This window comes from Leucopleurus acutus (genome assembly GCF_964270905.1).
Source record: "Leucopleurus acutus genome assembly, chromosome: 7".
NCBI lineage: Eukaryota > Metazoa > Chordata > Mammalia > Artiodactyla > Delphinidae > Leucopleurus > Leucopleurus acutus.
Window position 1 is genome coordinate 50,293,069 of NC_139150.1, and position 17,692 is coordinate 50,310,760.

The window sequence follows — 17,692 nt, forward strand, 5'->3', positions numbered from 1 at the left end:
TCCAGAATATGTAAAAATGATGGGTATCTAAGTTACTTCTTTTTTATTAACAAAAGAAAGAAATGTAAAGACCATAAACCACCTGAATTAATATAATACCACAATTGAGAACAAAATATTTTATTTCTCTCAATAAAACTATAGTTTACAATAGTATTTACTAAATAAATTATATAATCTCTTTTACAAGCAATAAACTAAATCACAAATATTTCAAAGACAATGTATGTACACGACATAAGGCCTTTTATAAATAGCTTTGCTTTTCTCATTTCACTAGTAAACAGTGAAAAAATCTTTATAGAAGCTAATTTTCTATAAAGTATATGCAGACCTATTACACTGATCTTTATATGAAACCAATTTAAACTTTTAATGACATGGGCTGATTATAACTTTGAAAAAGAGCATAATTCAGACGTTACCATTTTGCATGGATAGATTTTTTAAAAATATATAAGCAGATTACACATGTTGCTTATGGATAATCACTGGATGCATGCAAAATGAAACAATGCAAGTGTCAATAGTAAAATAGCACTTCCAAGTCCAAAAAGGTGATTGGCAATGGTATAGAAAGCAGCTTAAATAGAGTTCATGCAGTTCTTCACAGTTCAGCAAGCAACAGCAAATGACAGAAGAGTGTGGTATTTTTCACATCACATCTGCCGATCAGCCTCTCGGCCGAGGCTCCCCTGACATCTCGCAAACTCCAAGTCCAGTTGATGATGACTCTGTGTGTAGTGGGGCTCAGCCCAGTTTCCTTTGGGAAATTGTGGAGTGGAGAAACTTCTCTCCCACAACTGTGTTCCTGCCTCATCCATCTGCTTAGGTGGTCACCATTTTCACTTACTGGGGGAGAAAAAAAGAAAGCAGATGTAAGACTTAAGTTTTCGCATCAATTTATAATGGCGCCTCATGATTGCGAACAAGTTCATTCTTTCTTCCAATGACTTGTGCCCGGAAAACATGCAGGTAGAAGTGGGAGGGCATTAGGTCTGGAATTGATTCTTTTGCAATGATGAACATCTGCTTCCGTGGACCTGCAACATGTAAATTACACCAAGATCTATCAAGCGCTTACCACATCACAGCTTAGTGCTAGGGACTCTGAAGGAAACAGCGCTGGCTAAGACACACTCCTGCCCTCCAAGTGCACAGGGCTTTGGGGATGTGCTGTGGTATATCAGGCCTGAAGCCAATCAGAGCAACTTGAACATGGTCTGGAACTCATGAATGCTGTGTGCATTGTTACACACTATCCCTGTGGCTGGGGAGGAAAAAATATGTCCAGCAAATACTGGACCTAAAATGGTAGCCACTTAAGCTCAGAGGCGGCTAATTCAACCCCTGACAGCTGTACCAAGATATATACAGGGAAGCGGTACCATGGTCAGTCAGACACAATGGCTTAAATCTATTGATTCTCTCTAATTATTATCTCTAATTATTACAGCTACAGGACATTATGCAAGTTAATCATCTTTGCACCTTATTTATCTGTTAAATGGGAGTAATAAACCCTACTTTATAAGTGATAAACTTTTCTATGAGGAAATAGTATCTGTACAAATAGACACACATACAGGATATACACAAATTCTGTACATATCATTTAGTGCCTGGCAATAGTAGTGTCTCCAAAATAGTAGTTAAGAAGGTTGCAGTTGGGATCACAGAGATTGTGTGGCCCAACACATTCATTTGGAGGCTGAAAATACTTGAGTAAACAGTTTGAAATGACTGAAAATTATTAGGAAACAAACTATATCAAAGAGGATTCTGTTTAAAAGTATTACATCTCGTAATTTGAGCCTATTGTGAGTTGTAACTTTTGTTGTTTTATAGTTGAGACTGCTCACTCTCATTAATCTAAAACATGTTCACACTTTCTATCCTGTTCTATTGATCTATATTTCTGTTTTTGTGCCAGTACCATATTGTTGTGATGACTACAGCTTTGTAGTAAAGTCTGAAGTCAGGGAGCCTGATTCCTCCAGCTCCATTTTTCTTTCTCAAGATTGCTTTTGCTATTCGAGGTCTCTTGTGTCGCCATACAAATTTTAAGATTTTTTTGTTCTAGTTCTGTGAAAAATGCCATTGGCAATTTGACAGGGATTGCACTGAATCTGTAGATTGCCTTGGTATTACAGTCATTTTGACAATATTGATTTTTCCAATCCAAAAACATGGTATATCTTTCCAGCTGTTTGTGTCATCTTCAATTTCTTTCATCAGCATCTTACAGTTTTCAGAGTACAGGTCTTCTGCCTCCTTAGGTAGGTTTATTCCTAGGTATTTCATTCTTTTTGATGCTAAGATAAATGGGATTGTTTCCTTAATTTCTCTTTCTGATCTTTCATTGCTAGTGTATAGAAATGCAACAGATTTCTGCGTATTAACTTTGTATGCTGCCACTTTACCGAATTCATTGATGAGCTCTAGTAGTTTTCTGGTAGCATCTTTAGGATTATCTGTGTATACTATCCTGTCATCTGCAAACAGTGACAGTTTTACTTCTTTTCCAATTTGGATTCCTTTTATTTCTTTTCCTTCTCTGATTACTGTGGCTAGGACTTCCAAAACTATGTTGAATAAAAGGGGCAAGAGTGGACATCCTTGTCTTGTTCCTGATCTTAGAGGAAATGCTTTCAGCTTTTCACCACTGAGTATGATGTTAGCTGTGGGTTTGTCATCTATGGCTTTTCTTATGTTGAGGTAGGTTCTCTTTATGCCCACTTTCTGGAGAGTTTTTAATCAGAAACCAGTACTGAATTTTGTCAAAAGCTTGTTCTGCATCTATTTAGATGATCATATGATTTTTATTATTCAGTTTGTTAATGTGGTGTATCACACTGATTGATCTGCATATATTGAAGAATCCTTGCATCCCTGGGATAAACCCCACTTGATCATGGTGTATGATCCTTTTAATGTATTGTTGGATTCGGTTTGCTAGTATTTTGTTGAGGATTTTTGCGTCTATGTGCATCAGTGATATTGGCCTGTAATTTTCTTTTGTTGTTGTTGTATCTTTGACTGGTTTTGGTATCAGGGTGATGTTGGCCTGAGTTTGGGAGTGTTCCTTCCTCTGCAGTTTTTTGGAATAGTTTCAGAAAGATAGGTGTTAAGTCTCCTCTAAATGTTTGATAGAATTCACCCATGAAGCCAGCTGCTTCTGGACTTTTGTTCGTTGGAAGTTTTAAAATCACAGTTTCAATCTCATTACTTGTGATTGGTCTGTTCATATTTTCTATTTCTTCCTGGTTCAGTCTTGGAAGATTATACCTTTCTAAGAATTTGTTCATTTCTTCTAGGTTGTCTATTTTATTAGCATATGGTTGCTTGTAGTAGTCTGTTATCCTTTGTGTTTCTGTGGTGTCAATTGTAACTTTTTTCATTTCTAATTTTATTGATTTGAGTCTGCTCCCTTTTTTTTCTTGATGAGTCTGGCTAAAGGTTTATCAACTTTGTTTATCTTTTCAAGGAACCAGCTTTTAGCTTCATTGATCTTTGCTATTGTTTTCTTCATCTCTGTTTCATTTATTTCTGCTCTGATCTTTATATCTTTCCTTCTACTGCCTTTTGGGTTTGTTTGTTCCTCTTTCTCTAGTTGCTTTATGTGTAAGAATAGGTTGTTTGTGATTTTTCTTGTTTCCTAAGATTGTATTGCTATAAACTTACCTCTTAGAACTGCTTCTGCTGCATCCCTTAGGTTTTGGATTGTCATGCTTTCATTTTCATTTGTCTCTAGGTATTTTTTCATTTCCTCAGTGATCCACTGGTTGTTTAGTAGCATATTGTTTAAGCTCCATGTGTTTGTGTTTTTTAGTTTTTTTCTTGTAGTTGATTTCTAATCTCATAGTGTTGTGGTCAGAAAAGATACTTGATACAACTTCAATTTTCTTAAATTTACTGAGACTTGCTTTGTGGCCCAGCATATGATTTATCCTGGAGAACATTCCATGTGCACTTGAGAAGAATGTGTATTCTGCTGCTTTTGGATGGAGTGTTCTATAAATATCGGTTAAGTCCCTCTGATTTAATGTGTAAGGCCTGTGTTTCCTTATTGATCTTCTGTCTGGGTGATCTGTCCATTGATGAAAGTGGGGTGTTAAAGTCCCCCACTATTATTGTGTTACTGTTGATTTCTCCTTTTATGGCTGTTAGTATTTGCCTTATATATTGAGGTGCTTCTTTGTTGGGTGCATATATATTTACAATTGTTATATCTTCTTGGATTGATTCTTGATCATTCTGTAGTGTCCTTCTTTGTCTCTTGTAATAGGCTTTATTTTAAAGTCTCTTTGGTCTGATATGAGTATTGCTACTCTAGGTTTCTTTTGATTTCCATGTGCATGGAATACCTTTTTCTATCCCCTCACTTGCAGTCTATATGTGTCCCTAGATCTGAGGTGGGTCTCTTGTAGACAGAATATATATGGATCTTGTTTTTGTATCCATTCAGCCAGTCTATGTCTTTTGGTTGGAGCATTTAATCCATTTACTTTTAAGGTAATTATCAATATGTGTGTTCTGACTGCCATCTTGTTAATTGTTTTGGATTTGTTTTTGTAGGTCTTTTTCTTCCCTTCCTCTTTTGTTCTCCTCTATTGTAATTTGATGTCTAACTTTAGTGCTGTGTTTAGATTCCTTTTTCTTTTTTGTGTATCTATTGTTGATTTTCGGTTTGTGGTTACCATGAGGTTTTGATATAGCAGTCTATACACACACACACCCACACGCACAGCCACAGCCACACCCACACACACACACAAGACTGTTTTCAGTTGCTGGTCTCTTATTTTTAAATGCATTTCCAATATCCTACACTTGTACCTTCTCTTCTCATGATTGCTGATTTTTATATAATATTTGTGTGTGGATGATTTCCTACCTTTACCATATGATTGCCTTTACCGGTGAGCTTTTTCATTTGTAATTTTCTTGTTTCCAGTCATGGCCTTTTCTTTCCCATCTAGAGAAGTTCCTTCAGCATTTGTTGTAGAGCTGGTTTGGTGGTGCTGAACTCTCTTAGCTTTTGCTTGTAAAGCTTTTGATTTCTCTGTCAAATCTGAACAAGAGCCTTGGTGGGTAGAGTATTCTTGGTTGAACGTTTTTCCCTTTTGTCACTCTAAAAACATCATGCCCTTCCCTTCTGACCTGCAGAGTTTCTGCTGAAAAACCAGCTGATAACCTTATGGGGATTCCCTCGTATATTATTTGTTGCTTTTACCTTGTTGGTTTTAATGCTTTCTCATTGTCTTTTTGTCAGTTTGATTAATATGCGTCTTGGCATGTTCCTCCTTGGGTTTATCCTATATGGGACTCTGTGCTTCCTGGACCTGGGTGGCTGCTTCCTTTCCCATGTTAGGCAAGTTGTTGGCTATTACCTCTTCAAATATTTTCTCAGGCCCTCTTTCTCTCTCTTGCATTATAGGAGTCCCGGAAGGAGAAATGTTGGTGCATTTAATGTTGTCCCAGAGGCCTCTGAGACTGTCCTCATTTCTTTTCATTTTTTTTCTTTGTTCTGTTCTGAAGCAGTGATTTTCACCATTCTGTCTTCCAGCTCACTTATTCATTCTTCTGCCTCATTTATTCTGCTATTGATTCCTTCTAGTGTATTTTTCATTTCAGTTATTGTATTTTTCATCTGTTTTGTTCTTTAAGCTTCTAGCTCTTTATTAAACATTTCTTGTATCCTCTCGGTCTGTGCCTCCAGTCTTTCTCTGAGATCTTGAATCATTTTTTACTATCATTACTCTGAATTATTTTTCAGGTAGATTGCCTATCTCCGCTTCACTTAGTTGTTCTTCTGGGGTTTTATCTTGTTCCTTCGTCTGGCACATATTTCTCTGCTGTCTCATTTTGTCTAACTTTCTGTGTTTGTGGTCTCTGTTCCTCAGGCTGCAGGACTGTAATTCTTCTTGGTTCTGGTGTCTACACCCTGGTGTGCGAATTTGGCCCAGAAGCTTGTGCAGGCTTCTTGGTGGGAGGGACTGGTGCCTGCCCACTGGTGGGTGGAGCTGGGTCTTGTCCCTCTGATGGGCAGGGTCACATCAAGGGGTGTGTTTACAGGTGGCTGTTGGCTCAGGATGACTTTAGGCAGCCCGTCTGCTGATGGGTGGGGCTGTGTTCCCACCCTGTTGGTTGTTTGGTCTGAGGCATTCCAGCATTGGAGCCTGCAGGCTGTTGGGTGGGGCCAGGTCTCAGTGCCAAAATGGCGACCTCCAGGAGAACTCAAGCCAATGAGTATTCCCTGGGGCGTGCACCACCATTGTCCTTGCCCCTGCAGTGAGCACAGCCGACCCCCACATCCCCAGGAGACCCTCCAAGACCCACAGGTGGGTCTGGCCCAGGCTCTTATGGAGTCACTGCTTTGCCCTGGGTCCCAGTTCACGTGAAACCTCTGCATGCCTTCCAAGAGTGGAGTCTGTTTCTCCCAGTCCTGTGGAGCTCCTGCATTCAAGCCCTGCTGGCCTTCAAAGCCAAATGCTCTGGGGGCTCCTCCCCCCAATGCCAGAACCCCAGTCTGGGAAGCCTGCCATGAGGCTCAGAACTCTCACTCCTGTGAGAGAACCTCTGTGATATAATTATTTTCCAGTTTGTGGGTCACCCACCAGTATGGGATTTGATTTTATTGTGAATGTGCCCCTCCTACCATCTCGTTGTAGCTTCTTCTTTGTCTTTGGGTGTAGAATATCTTTTTTGCTAGATTCAAGTCTTTTTTTGTTGATGGTTGTTCAGCAGTTAGTTGCGATTTTGGTGTTTTTGTGAGAGAAGGTGAGCTCAAGTCCTCTACTCCATCATCTTATTTCTTGTCCCGTTGGAATCAAGTTTTTTGAAAACTGAGGGTCTTGTAGAAGTTTCCATAAACTTTGTTAAGCACTGTCACCCCCAGGGTAAAAGAATGTCAAAGTTGGGTGAGAACTGCCAATTCTATATCCGTGTTGTAATGTAATCCTGGGATGACATGTTTGGTTACCCGAAAGTGTCCATTTATAACCCTAATAAAATGAGGTGGCCTGACAGGTCTTTTTTTTTTTTTTTTCCTGACAGGTCTTTAAGTCTTCTGTGGAACTTGAAAGCACAGCATCTCCCTGCTTGTAAACTTGGCCGCAGTGAGCTGGCTCCAGAAGGCAATTTTATTATCCATTATTTGGTATTAAGTGTGCAATAATTTTCCTTTCTTCAAATTATAATCCACAAGTCCTACATTAGCCATCAGTGAAGAGACAAAGTGTCAGCTGTCTGTCTACCCTGGGAAGAAACTCATAGCTTGAGTTTATTCTTCAAAATATGGTGCATGTAGAATCCCCTCCACCTCCCCAACATGAAATTGGGTTCTTCAGGTATTAGTGCCCTGAACGCCAGCAACTTCTGAGGTGCTGAGACTCAACCCTCTCCTGACCTGATGGATTTAGAAACAGAAACGGGAACTGGTGCTTTGGCGAGAGAACTAGCCATATCTCAGGTAAGGGATGGCAGAACATTTCAGTTCTGTCACCAACTGAACTGCTGTGTTTGTTTGTTCGTTTATTTATTTATTCAGACATCTTAATTGGAGTATAACTGCTTTACAATGGTGTGTTAGTTTCTGCTTTATAACAAATTGAATCGGCTATAAATATACATATATCCCTATATCTCTTCCCTCTTGCGTCTCCCTCCCACCCTCCCTATCCCACCCCTCTAGGTGGTCACAAAGCACCAAGCTGATCTCCCTGTGCTATGCGGCTGCTTCCCACTAGCTATCTATTTTACATTTGGTAGTGTATATATGTCCATGCTACTCTCTCACTTCGTCCCAGCTTACCCTTTCCCCTCCCCATGTCCTCAAGTCCATTTTCAGTGTCTGTGACTTTATTTCTGTCCTGCCCCTAGGTTCTTCAGAATCATTTGTTTTCTTTTTTAGATTCTATATATATATATATATATATATATATATATATGTTAGCATACGGAATTTGTTTTTCTCTTTCTGACTTACTTCACTCTGTATGACAGACCCTAGGTCCATCCATCTCACTACAAACACCTCAATTTCATTTCTTTTTATGGCTGAGTAATATTCCATTCTCTATATGTGCCACATCTTCTTTATCCATTCATCTGTTGATGGACACTTAGGTTTCTTCCATGTCCTGGCTATTGTAAATAGAGCTGCAATGAACATTGTGGTTCATGACTCTTTTTGAATTATGGTTTTCTCAGGGAATATGCCCAGTAGTGGGATTGCTGGGTCGTATGGTAATTCTACTTTTAGTTTTTTAAGGAACCTGCATACTGTTCTCCATAGTGGCTGTATCAATTTACATTCCCACCAACAGTGCAAGAGGGTTCCCTTTTCTCCACACTCTCTCCAGCATCTACTGTTTGCAGAATTTTTGATGATAGCCATTCTGACCGGTGTGAGGTGATACCTCATTGTAGTTTTGATTTGCATTTCTCTGATGATTAGTGATGTTGAGCATCTTTTCATGTGTTTGTTGGCAATCAGTATATCTTCTTCGGAGAAATGTCTATTTAGGTCTTCTGCCCGCTTTTGGATTGAGTTGCTATTTTGATATGGAGCTGCATGAGCTCCATGTAAATTTTGGAGATTAATCCTTTGTTAGTTGCTTCATTGGCAAATATTTTCTCCCATTCTGAGGGTTGTCTTTTCGTCTTGTTTATGGTTTCCTTTGCTGTGCAAGAGCTTTTCAGTTTCATTAGGTCCCATTTGTTTTTGTTTTTATTTCCATTTCTCTAGGAGGTGGGTCTAAAAGGATCTTGCTGTGATTTATGTCATAGAGAGTTCTGCCTATGTTTTCCTCTAAGAGTTTGATAGTGTCTGGCCTTACATTTAGGTCTTTAATCCATTCTGAGTTTATTTTTGTGTATGGTGTTAGGGAGTGTTCTAATTTCATTCTTTACATGTAGGTGCCCAGTTTTCCCAGCACCTATTGAAAAGGCTGTCTTTTCTCCATTATATATTCTTGCCTCCTTTATCAAAAATAAGGTGACCATAGGTGTGTGGGTTTATCTCTGGGCTTTCTATCCTGTTCCACTGACGTATAGTTCTGTTTTTGTGCCAGTACCATACTATCTTGATTACTGCAGCTTTGTAGTATAGTCTGAAGTCTGGGAGCCTGATTCCTCCAGCTCCGTTTTTCTTGCTCAAGATTGCTTTGGCTATTCGGGGGTCTTTTGTGTTTCCATACAAATTGTGAATTTTTTTGTTCTAGTTCTGTGAAAAATGCCAGTGGTAGATTGATGATAGGGATTGCATTGAATCTGTAGATTTCTTTGGGTAGTATAGTCATTTTCACAATGTTGATTCTTCCAATCCAAGACCATGGTATATCTCTCCATCTGTTTGTATCATCTTTAATTTCTTTCATCAGTGTCTTATAGTTTTCTGCATACAGGTCTTTTGTCTCCCTAGGTAGGTTTATTCCTAGGTATTTTATTCTTTTTGTTGCAATGCTAAGTGGGCGTGTTTCCTTAATTTCTCTTTCAGATTTTTCATCATTAGTGTATAGGAATGCAAGAGATTTCTGTGTATTAATTGTGTATCCTGCTACTTTACCAAACTCATTGATTAGCTCTAGTAGTTTTCTGGTAGCATCTTTAGGATTCTCTACGTATAGTACGATGTCATCTGCAAACAGTGACAGCTTTTACTTCTTTTCCAATTTGGATTCCTTTTATTTCTTCTCTGATTGCTGTGGTTAAAACTTCCAAAACTATGTTGAAATAATAGTGGTGAGAGGGGACAACCTTGTCTTCTTCGTGATCTTAGAGGAAATGGTTTCAGTTTTTCACCATGGAGAACGATGTTGGCTGTGGGTTTTCCATAAATGGCTGTTATTATGTTGAGGTAAGTTCCCTCAATGCCTAATAACTGCTGTGTTTTTTTTTTCTTTCTGTACGCGGGCCTCTCACTGCTGTGGCCTCTCCCAATGCGGAACACAGGCTCCGGACGCGCAGGCTCAGCGGCCATGGCTCACGGGCCCAGCCGCTCCGCAGCATGTGGGATCTTCCCAGACCGGGGCACGAACCTGTGTCCCCTGCATCGGCAGGCGGACTCTCAAGCACTGCGCCACCAGGGAAGCCCAACTGCTGTGTTTTAAAAGAACATTGCCCCTGAGTGTCAGGAGCTCATGGAACAAGGATACCCCAGGGACTCTTTAGTGTGGTCATCTTAGCCAGTCTGACTGCACGCGATCATACATCCACACAGATGCCAGTGTCTCTTCCTAAGCATGTGATGCTTTGAGAATGCATGATATATTTTAAAATCTGGGACCTGAAGGTAAAGGTGTGATAACAGTTGGCATGAAAGGAGTAGAGGTTTTAGGTATTTCTGTGGCCTTAATCCTTAGCATTGTTTATCCACATATGTGAGTAAGTGTGTGGGTGTGTGAGAGGCTTGTATTTTTATTTCCACTTAAACTCAAGTACTTAATTCGGTGATTGAAACTACACAGTAATGCACACATGTGGTCAAAGACTTCAAAGCCTTTTCAATAAAATGATTTAAAACACAGACCCAGAGAAATAAGGGAACATAGCAAAGCAAAAGCAGTTTGTTTGCTAACCACAAAGCCCTCTGGGAGGGTGGACTGCACTTTTTGGGAGCCAGATTGCCCCAGGGGACCCCCAAAGTATAGACCACTTCAAGATGGGCTAAGTTGGAGGGTCTAAGTTGACTTTTTAGAGCCAGGTGCAGAGGGCATCAAAGACGAGAAGGTTCTCTTCCAAGGTCTCATTTCTAGGCTCATTTCCAACCCTCCCTTTTTTTCAACCTTTTCCCTAAAAGATACACACACATATATACCCTCAACCTACTGTTTAAAAGACATATTTAGCCAATAGAATTTCGTAAGATCTGGAATGTGCTGTGAGGGGATTTAAGGGCAGAGCTGAAACAAAGCAGAACTTCAGGACAGTCAGACTGGCTAAGATGACCACGCTAAATAGTCCCTGGGGTATCCTTGTTCCATGAGCTCCTGACCCTCGGGGGCAATGTTCTTTTTAAACTACAACTGCCTCAGACTTCAGCTCCAGGGTCCCACAGAAGCAGGATCTTTTCCTCTCTGGTGTCCAAGGGCAGCCTCATTTTGAATTCAAGTTGAAATTCTTTGCCAAAATACCCTTGAGGAAAACATTGATTTCTCTCCAGGCTATTGTAGGTAGCAAGTCCCTTATTTCCTTTTCCTATACTGAGCCCGTTTTCCCCAGCCCCACTGTTTTCCTTTCTAGTTCATATTGTTCTTTTGGCCAGTGTTCTATCTGTTGCCATGAGAGCACACCAGCTCATCCTGCCTCACTCCCCTCATTTTAGTCTAAACTCACAGCATCGCCACAAACACATGTAAAGGCTTCACAACGCCCCACCCTAATCATCCCTTTGGGTCTGGAGTCCCCTCCATCTCTGGGCTCACCAGAGATGCTTCAGACACCAAGCAGCCACCATGTTCTCTGGAAATCTTTTTTTTTTTTTTTTTTTTTTAACATAAGGCTCTATATTTACTTTTTATCACATTCGTATCTACCTCATATTGGGGGTACTTCACAAGGCACAATCACTTGGAAATAGATTGGAATAGGGGATTTCTCTTTGAACGACAGTTGCTGGTGTCCAAAAGCGTACCATTTTTTTTAAGGAGGTGAACAAATACATAACACTAATGCTACAGGAATCAGGACACAGTCTATATATATGGAGTCCAATCACACCGCTATGGGGTTTTATAGCTGGAAGGAAACTTAGGTCTAAATTTCCTACCTTTGCACTTAAAAAAATATTTAGATTCAGAATCAGTGGTGAAATTATTCTCTCCCAAGAACCAGAGACTACAGGGCCTTAATTAAGAAGCCTTGAGGGGCTTCCCTGGTGGCGCAGTGGTTGAGAGTCCGCCTGCCGATGCAGGGGACATGGGTTCGTGCCCCGGTCCGGGAAGATCCCACATGCCGCGGAGTGGCTGGGCCCGTGAGCCATGGCCGCTGAGCCTGCGCGTCTGGAGCCTGTGGTCCGCAATGGGAGAGGCCACAGCAGTGAGAGGCCCGCGTACAGGGAAAAAAAAAAAAAAAAAAAAAAAGAAGCCTTGAGGCAGAAGGTGGGACTTGGAACAACCTTGAAGAGTATGTACAATTTGGATGAAAACTACCATGTTGTGCCTATCTGGTAGAATGTTTGTTGAATTCTGAGGTGTTGGCAGCACATGGAGTACCAGGCCTCCTGCCAACCTTCAAATGCCCTATCAAAGCGTTCCACACCAACCAGCAGATAGATTACTGATAAGAGGAGAACAGACCCAAGAAAAAGCTGGCACTGATTTCAGATGCCTCGTGGGATGTATTTAGGATTATGGCCTCTCAGTTCAAAACTGTTAGTGCAGCAGCAGTATTTTAATACAGTTCCCTGCCTGATTAATTTGTTTTCTAAAGACCTAAGAAAAGCTGGAGGAAATCAGTGATTTATGTGGGCTGACAATTCTACAGTGGACTTCCCTGCATGAGAGTGACTTCTGCTAATTGTAAATCCAAATGGTCACCTTGTTATCTAATATATCATGCAGCCCTGGGGCTGCAACCAGATTCACTCTGGGTAGTGTAGGGAGAGGAATATGGTACTGGTTTCATTCAAAAAGGAGCACTGCCTTGGGATGAGGCCACTGGCTTCTCTCTCCCTGTGTAGAAGGAAAGGGTGAGATGCCAGAGGCCCCCAGCCACAGGCTAGAGTGTAGGAACCAGAAGCTGCACCCCTACCAAGACGCCCCTCTCAGCACTTTTCTTGGTACCATTTTTCTTTACAAAAACACACAGTAGCCGGCATGGATTGAATTGTGCCTCCCCCACCCACCCGCCTGCCCCTGACACCCTGCATTCATATGTTGAAGCTCTAACCCCTAGTACTTCAGAATGTGATCTTATTTGGAGATACCGTCTTTACAGAAGTAAGGAAGTTAAAATAAGGTCCTTAGGGTAGGCTCTGATTCAATAGGACTGGTATGCTTATAAAAAGGGGAAATTTGGACACAGAGACGAGACACACAGAAGGAAGACACAGGGAGAAGATGGCCATGAACAAGCCAAGGAGGGAAGCTTCCCTTACGGCCCTCAGAAGGAATCAACCCTGCCAACACCTTGATCTCGGACTTCTAGCTTCCAGAACTGTGAGACAATACACTTCTGTTGTTTATGCCACCCAGTTTGTGATATTTTGTAATGGCAGCCCTAGGAAACAAATACAGTAGCCATTACTGGGATTTAGAAAGTTTTTTTTTTTTAAAAATAAGGATCCATATTTGAATTGTTTTGTACTTAATCCTATCCTCCACTGGGGGCTACCACCAAAGCTACAGTTACTGGGGGGTGGAGTGGCTGTAAGGGGACAACCTGTCAAAGACTGAAAGTGAAGAAAAGGTTTTTTTCACTCCATATTTTTTGATACTTCATTAAAGTTGCTGCCTAAGCAGCAGAAAGAAGCATTTTCTGGGTTGAATCCCCAAACTGCCATAGGGCCTTTTCAAAGAGGCTCAAGTGGAACTGGCCTTAATGGATGAGAAGGGCACGATGGGATCCTAGGGAAGATTAGCACCTTCATTTCTGTGCCTGATTGTAATTGCAGCCTCTAGTTCAACTTGCAAGGTTGAGGGAGCTGCCTCTGCCGTTTGAAGGATGTGCCCCTGCCAAACGTGCGTGCACAGCAGTGGGAGGCTACCGTAAAGTACACGGGGTGGAGACAGCCCTCTGAGCCTCACACTCGCACTTAATAGCAGCGTTCAATTCAGGGACCTCAAAAGCTCCTTATCCTGGTTGGGCAGAGGCGCCTTCCTACCACTAGGTGGCAGTAGGATCTGCTGCAGGAACGCAGTCCCAAGCCCAGTTCGTAAACTTGAATGTGATTAAGGTTCACCTTAGAATCAAGTTCATTTTTCCTCCGATGTAAAGCAAAGCTAACTGGCCAGCCATCTTGGGAGGGCCCTTAGGGAAGTGATACAGATTTCCCTTTCATCTAGCACAGAAGAATTATAGGATGCTCAGAGCTGAAGGACCCTGTCAACAGGCTGACTGGGTCTCAGCCCTGTATGTGGGGGGAGCTTTTAAAAATACCATGGCCCTGGTCCACCCTCAGGGATTTTATTTCTAATACACAATATGTCCCCAACAGGTGACTGTATCAGTTAATACATTCGTTTACCTGACACCTTTTTGCGAGGAGTCCACAATAATTTGGAAACATCTACCCAACCTCACAGTGACTAAGCCAGGGAGACCGGAAGTGAATGAAAAAACGGGGCCAAGCGTGGTAAAGAGCGTGTGTGCCCTTTCACATGTCCTCGGTAAGTCACATGTCCTCGGTAAGGCGGTGTAGTTGAATAGTGTCCCCTGAAAATTCACGTACACCTGGAACCTTTGCAATGTGATCTTATTCAGAAATATGGTCTTTGCAGATGTAATTAGTTAAGATGAGTTCATCCTGGATTACGGTGGGCCCTAAATCCAGTGACTGGTGTTCTCACAAGAAGAGAGGATACACAGAGGCACAGAGTCACAGGGAGGCAGTGTGAACTGGGGCAGGGATTAGAGTGTTGCAAGTCAAACAATGCTGAGGACCACGTGGACCACCAGAGGTTGGAAGCAGCAAGGAAGGATCCTCTCCTAGAGCCTTCACAGGTACCAGGACCCCGCCAACACCTTGACCTCAGATTTCTGGCCTCCAGACTGGGAGACAAATTTCTGTTGTTTAAGCCTCCCAGCCTGGGGTACTTTGTCACGGCAGCCCTAGGAGCACAGGCAAAGACAAACCAAAGGGAAGCCAGGCCCTCATCTCCACTCCCTAGTCATCCTCATACCATCCATCACACTTGGGGAGGCCTTATTCTTTACTAACTGGACAGTATTTATGCATCCTCCATTCTACCCAATTTTCCCATTCCTTCTCAGGTCCCAGGAGAGCGAATGGCATGAAGGAGGACAGCCCGGCTCACAAGGTCCACAGGTGTGATTTAAACTTGCTTTCCCTAAAGTTCTCGTTGGTTCCTAATCTGGTTCCTTGTGAATTGTTTTGGTGTTTTCTGAAGGCTCAGGAGCCTAGCAAACACTGGCTTCCTATGATGATGGAGAAGATGGAAATCAAAATCAGAAACAAAAGCAGCAAAGTGTGGAGGGAGCGGGGGAAGGAGAGAGAGGCTGGTGTTAGGAGGTAAAGAAAGAAGAATAATGGTGCCACCCAAGGAGGGCCTGGATGAATAGACCCAGCCAAGCGCAAGAGCAGAACTGGCCTTGAGAAAGGTGGAAATCACCTGGCCTGTGAGGCCAGGATTCACTGTAAAGCTAGGACAAAACAGAAAAGAATCTACCATGGCCCTGTATGCTGTCATTTAATTGTTAACTGTGGGCCTAATATAGCTGAAAAGCCAGTATGCGTTTATAACTCCAGTTCCCTAAGCTAATCCTTAAACAGCAGTTTAATACTGTTTGTTTGTTAAAAAAAAAAGAAAAAAATCCGACAGTGACCTCCTAATCCGGCCCAGCGGGTTGCCTCATTAACTTGAAGCTGGCATCGCTCTTGTTGCAGGACAGGAATCCCTCTAGGCGCCACGGGGTGCAGGAAGTTGGATCCATTTTTTCAGCTTTTCCACATGTCTTAGAAATATTATTTGGTCAGTGACTTAAGAGGGTCAAGCCTTCCTAGAGATAAAAAAAAAAGGGCCCTATGTTGTTCTTTCTGAAATCTCTTCATTTCTCAACGATGTGGTCATATGGTGAAAGAAAATGGCATTCTGGTGAAATGCCTTACAAGCCCAAAGGCAGCCTTTGCTTCTTCTCTTCCTGTCTTGGTCTCGCTAAAATCTGCCAAAAACTCGAGCAGCATCTTTGTTTGGTGGGGACTGTAGCTCTCTGCTGAGAAGCGACAGAAATGCCACTGTTTCAAATAAACATCTTTGGCAGCAGCCAATGCTGGCTCATGCGAGGAGGGATTCAAGAGACCCGATTCTTCACATACGAGTCATTAATGTCCATGCCAGCAGAGTCAAGTCCAGAAAGGCAGTTTCTCTTGCCAAAAAGTTCCGCTGAATTTCCTAGGACCCCCGTGACCTAATTTAAAGTGTTTTTCTTCTCTTTTTCGGGCTTTTTTTCATACATAATAGTCTGGTAAGCTGTTAATTCACAATCATTTTCACGTCTCTGCCACCCTTCATCCCACGATGAAAGAGTATCATTAAGCACCGTAAAGACACATTAAATAACAAAACTGTCCAACAACTGCACATCAGAGCACTGATCTCCAATACCGGCACGGCTAAAAAAATGGCTTAGCTGTTTCTTTGCCCACAGCTATTTCTGTACTTCAGCCACCTTGCAAGAAACGCGTATCGGGATGAAAGGACATATTATTCAGAGGCTGTTAATATGGAAAAGTGTAAAAAGAAAAGGGCATAGCCTCAAGACCTAAAAAACAGACGTGAGAAAATTGTCGTTTTGTGGCAGCCCTCTTTCAAACTTCTATATTATTTAAAAAAGCAATTCCATTATCTCCCACTTACCCATCCATTCTCAGCTAGTCATAAAAAAAGGACACGCTCACCCATGACATTTTTCAGCTGCACTGCCTTTGTTGCTTGTTCCTCTTTCCGTTAACACCAAATTGCATTCTACATCAGGTAAAGGAGTCGCCTGAGGAACTGAAATAATAAGCTGTCGTGATCAGTGCCTTAGAATATCGGACTATTCAAAAAGTGGAATCTAGCCCTATTATGAAGATGGCATGATTGCCCATTTAAAAGCAAGAGCCTGCTTATCTCTGTTGTATTCTTTTAAATCCCCTAATCTGTGTCATCAACTCAAAACTCAATGGAAACACCGCTTTGGTCATTGGATAAAATCATCTTCAAAAACACGATGATCTGAATATTCGAAAATGAATCAGACAGCCTGGAACTACAGCGTGAAGGTGAATGGCCTTTTCCAAGCAATAACTAGGAACATGGAACCTGAACCAAATGCTTCAATAAGGGTGCTGGAACAATTAGCAGCCTTTTAAGGTAACCTATCCTTTTAATTTCATGTCAAATTATCAGAAAAAGCAGGATAGCTGGCCTAATTTACATGCACATAATGCATATAATGTGGGTGGATCTTTAATAAGGAAATTTCATATGTTATCTGGTGTGCATAAATCACTTGCGTTTAAATCATATTTTACAGTGATATAAACAGTATTGTCCATTCGTATGCAAACAGTAGCACTAGGGGATTAGTTACAACTACCAATTCTTAAAGGAGAAGAAACATTACAAGAGAAATCTATGTTTGGTTATAACACCCAATATAATGTCACCACAGAAGCCTTCAACTGCCCTTGCAGTAAGGACGGCTACGATTAAGAGGATTCTAATCAGGTCAAGAGGAAGGAGAGACAAAGGTGTAGGCAAGATTGGTTTTCCCTTCTGATGCTTTTCTTTGCCATCCACTCTTTCACAGTGTGGAGGCAAATGAAAATATTGAAGGGAAGGCAATGAGCTGTATCCTTTAAGATTGGAAGAGCATGCTAAATAAAAATCTCCAGCATGAAAACACACCCTGGAATTACAAGTTAATGGTGCAGAACTTTCTAGATGCACTGCCACAAAAATTAAATACTGTGACGGTTGATGGTAGAATATGTGATGAAACAGTGAAATTTGAAGAAACAGCT

General features: G+C 41.5%; 1 protein-coding gene across 1 annotated transcript in view; it reads right to left on the reverse strand.

Moving 5' to 3' along the window:
* Window positions 1–248: 248 nt before the first annotated feature.
* PIP5K1B (phosphatidylinositol-4-phosphate 5-kinase type 1 beta) overlaps window positions 249–17,692 on the reverse strand; it is a 330,053-nt gene continuing 312,609 nt past the window's right edge. Inside the window, exon 15 of the mRNA XM_082843121.1 lies at window positions 249–852. Coding sequence (XP_082699247.1) covers window positions 850–852 — 3 coding nt within the window. The 3' untranslated portion in view covers window positions 249–849. The remainder of the gene's footprint in view (window positions 853–17,692) is intronic.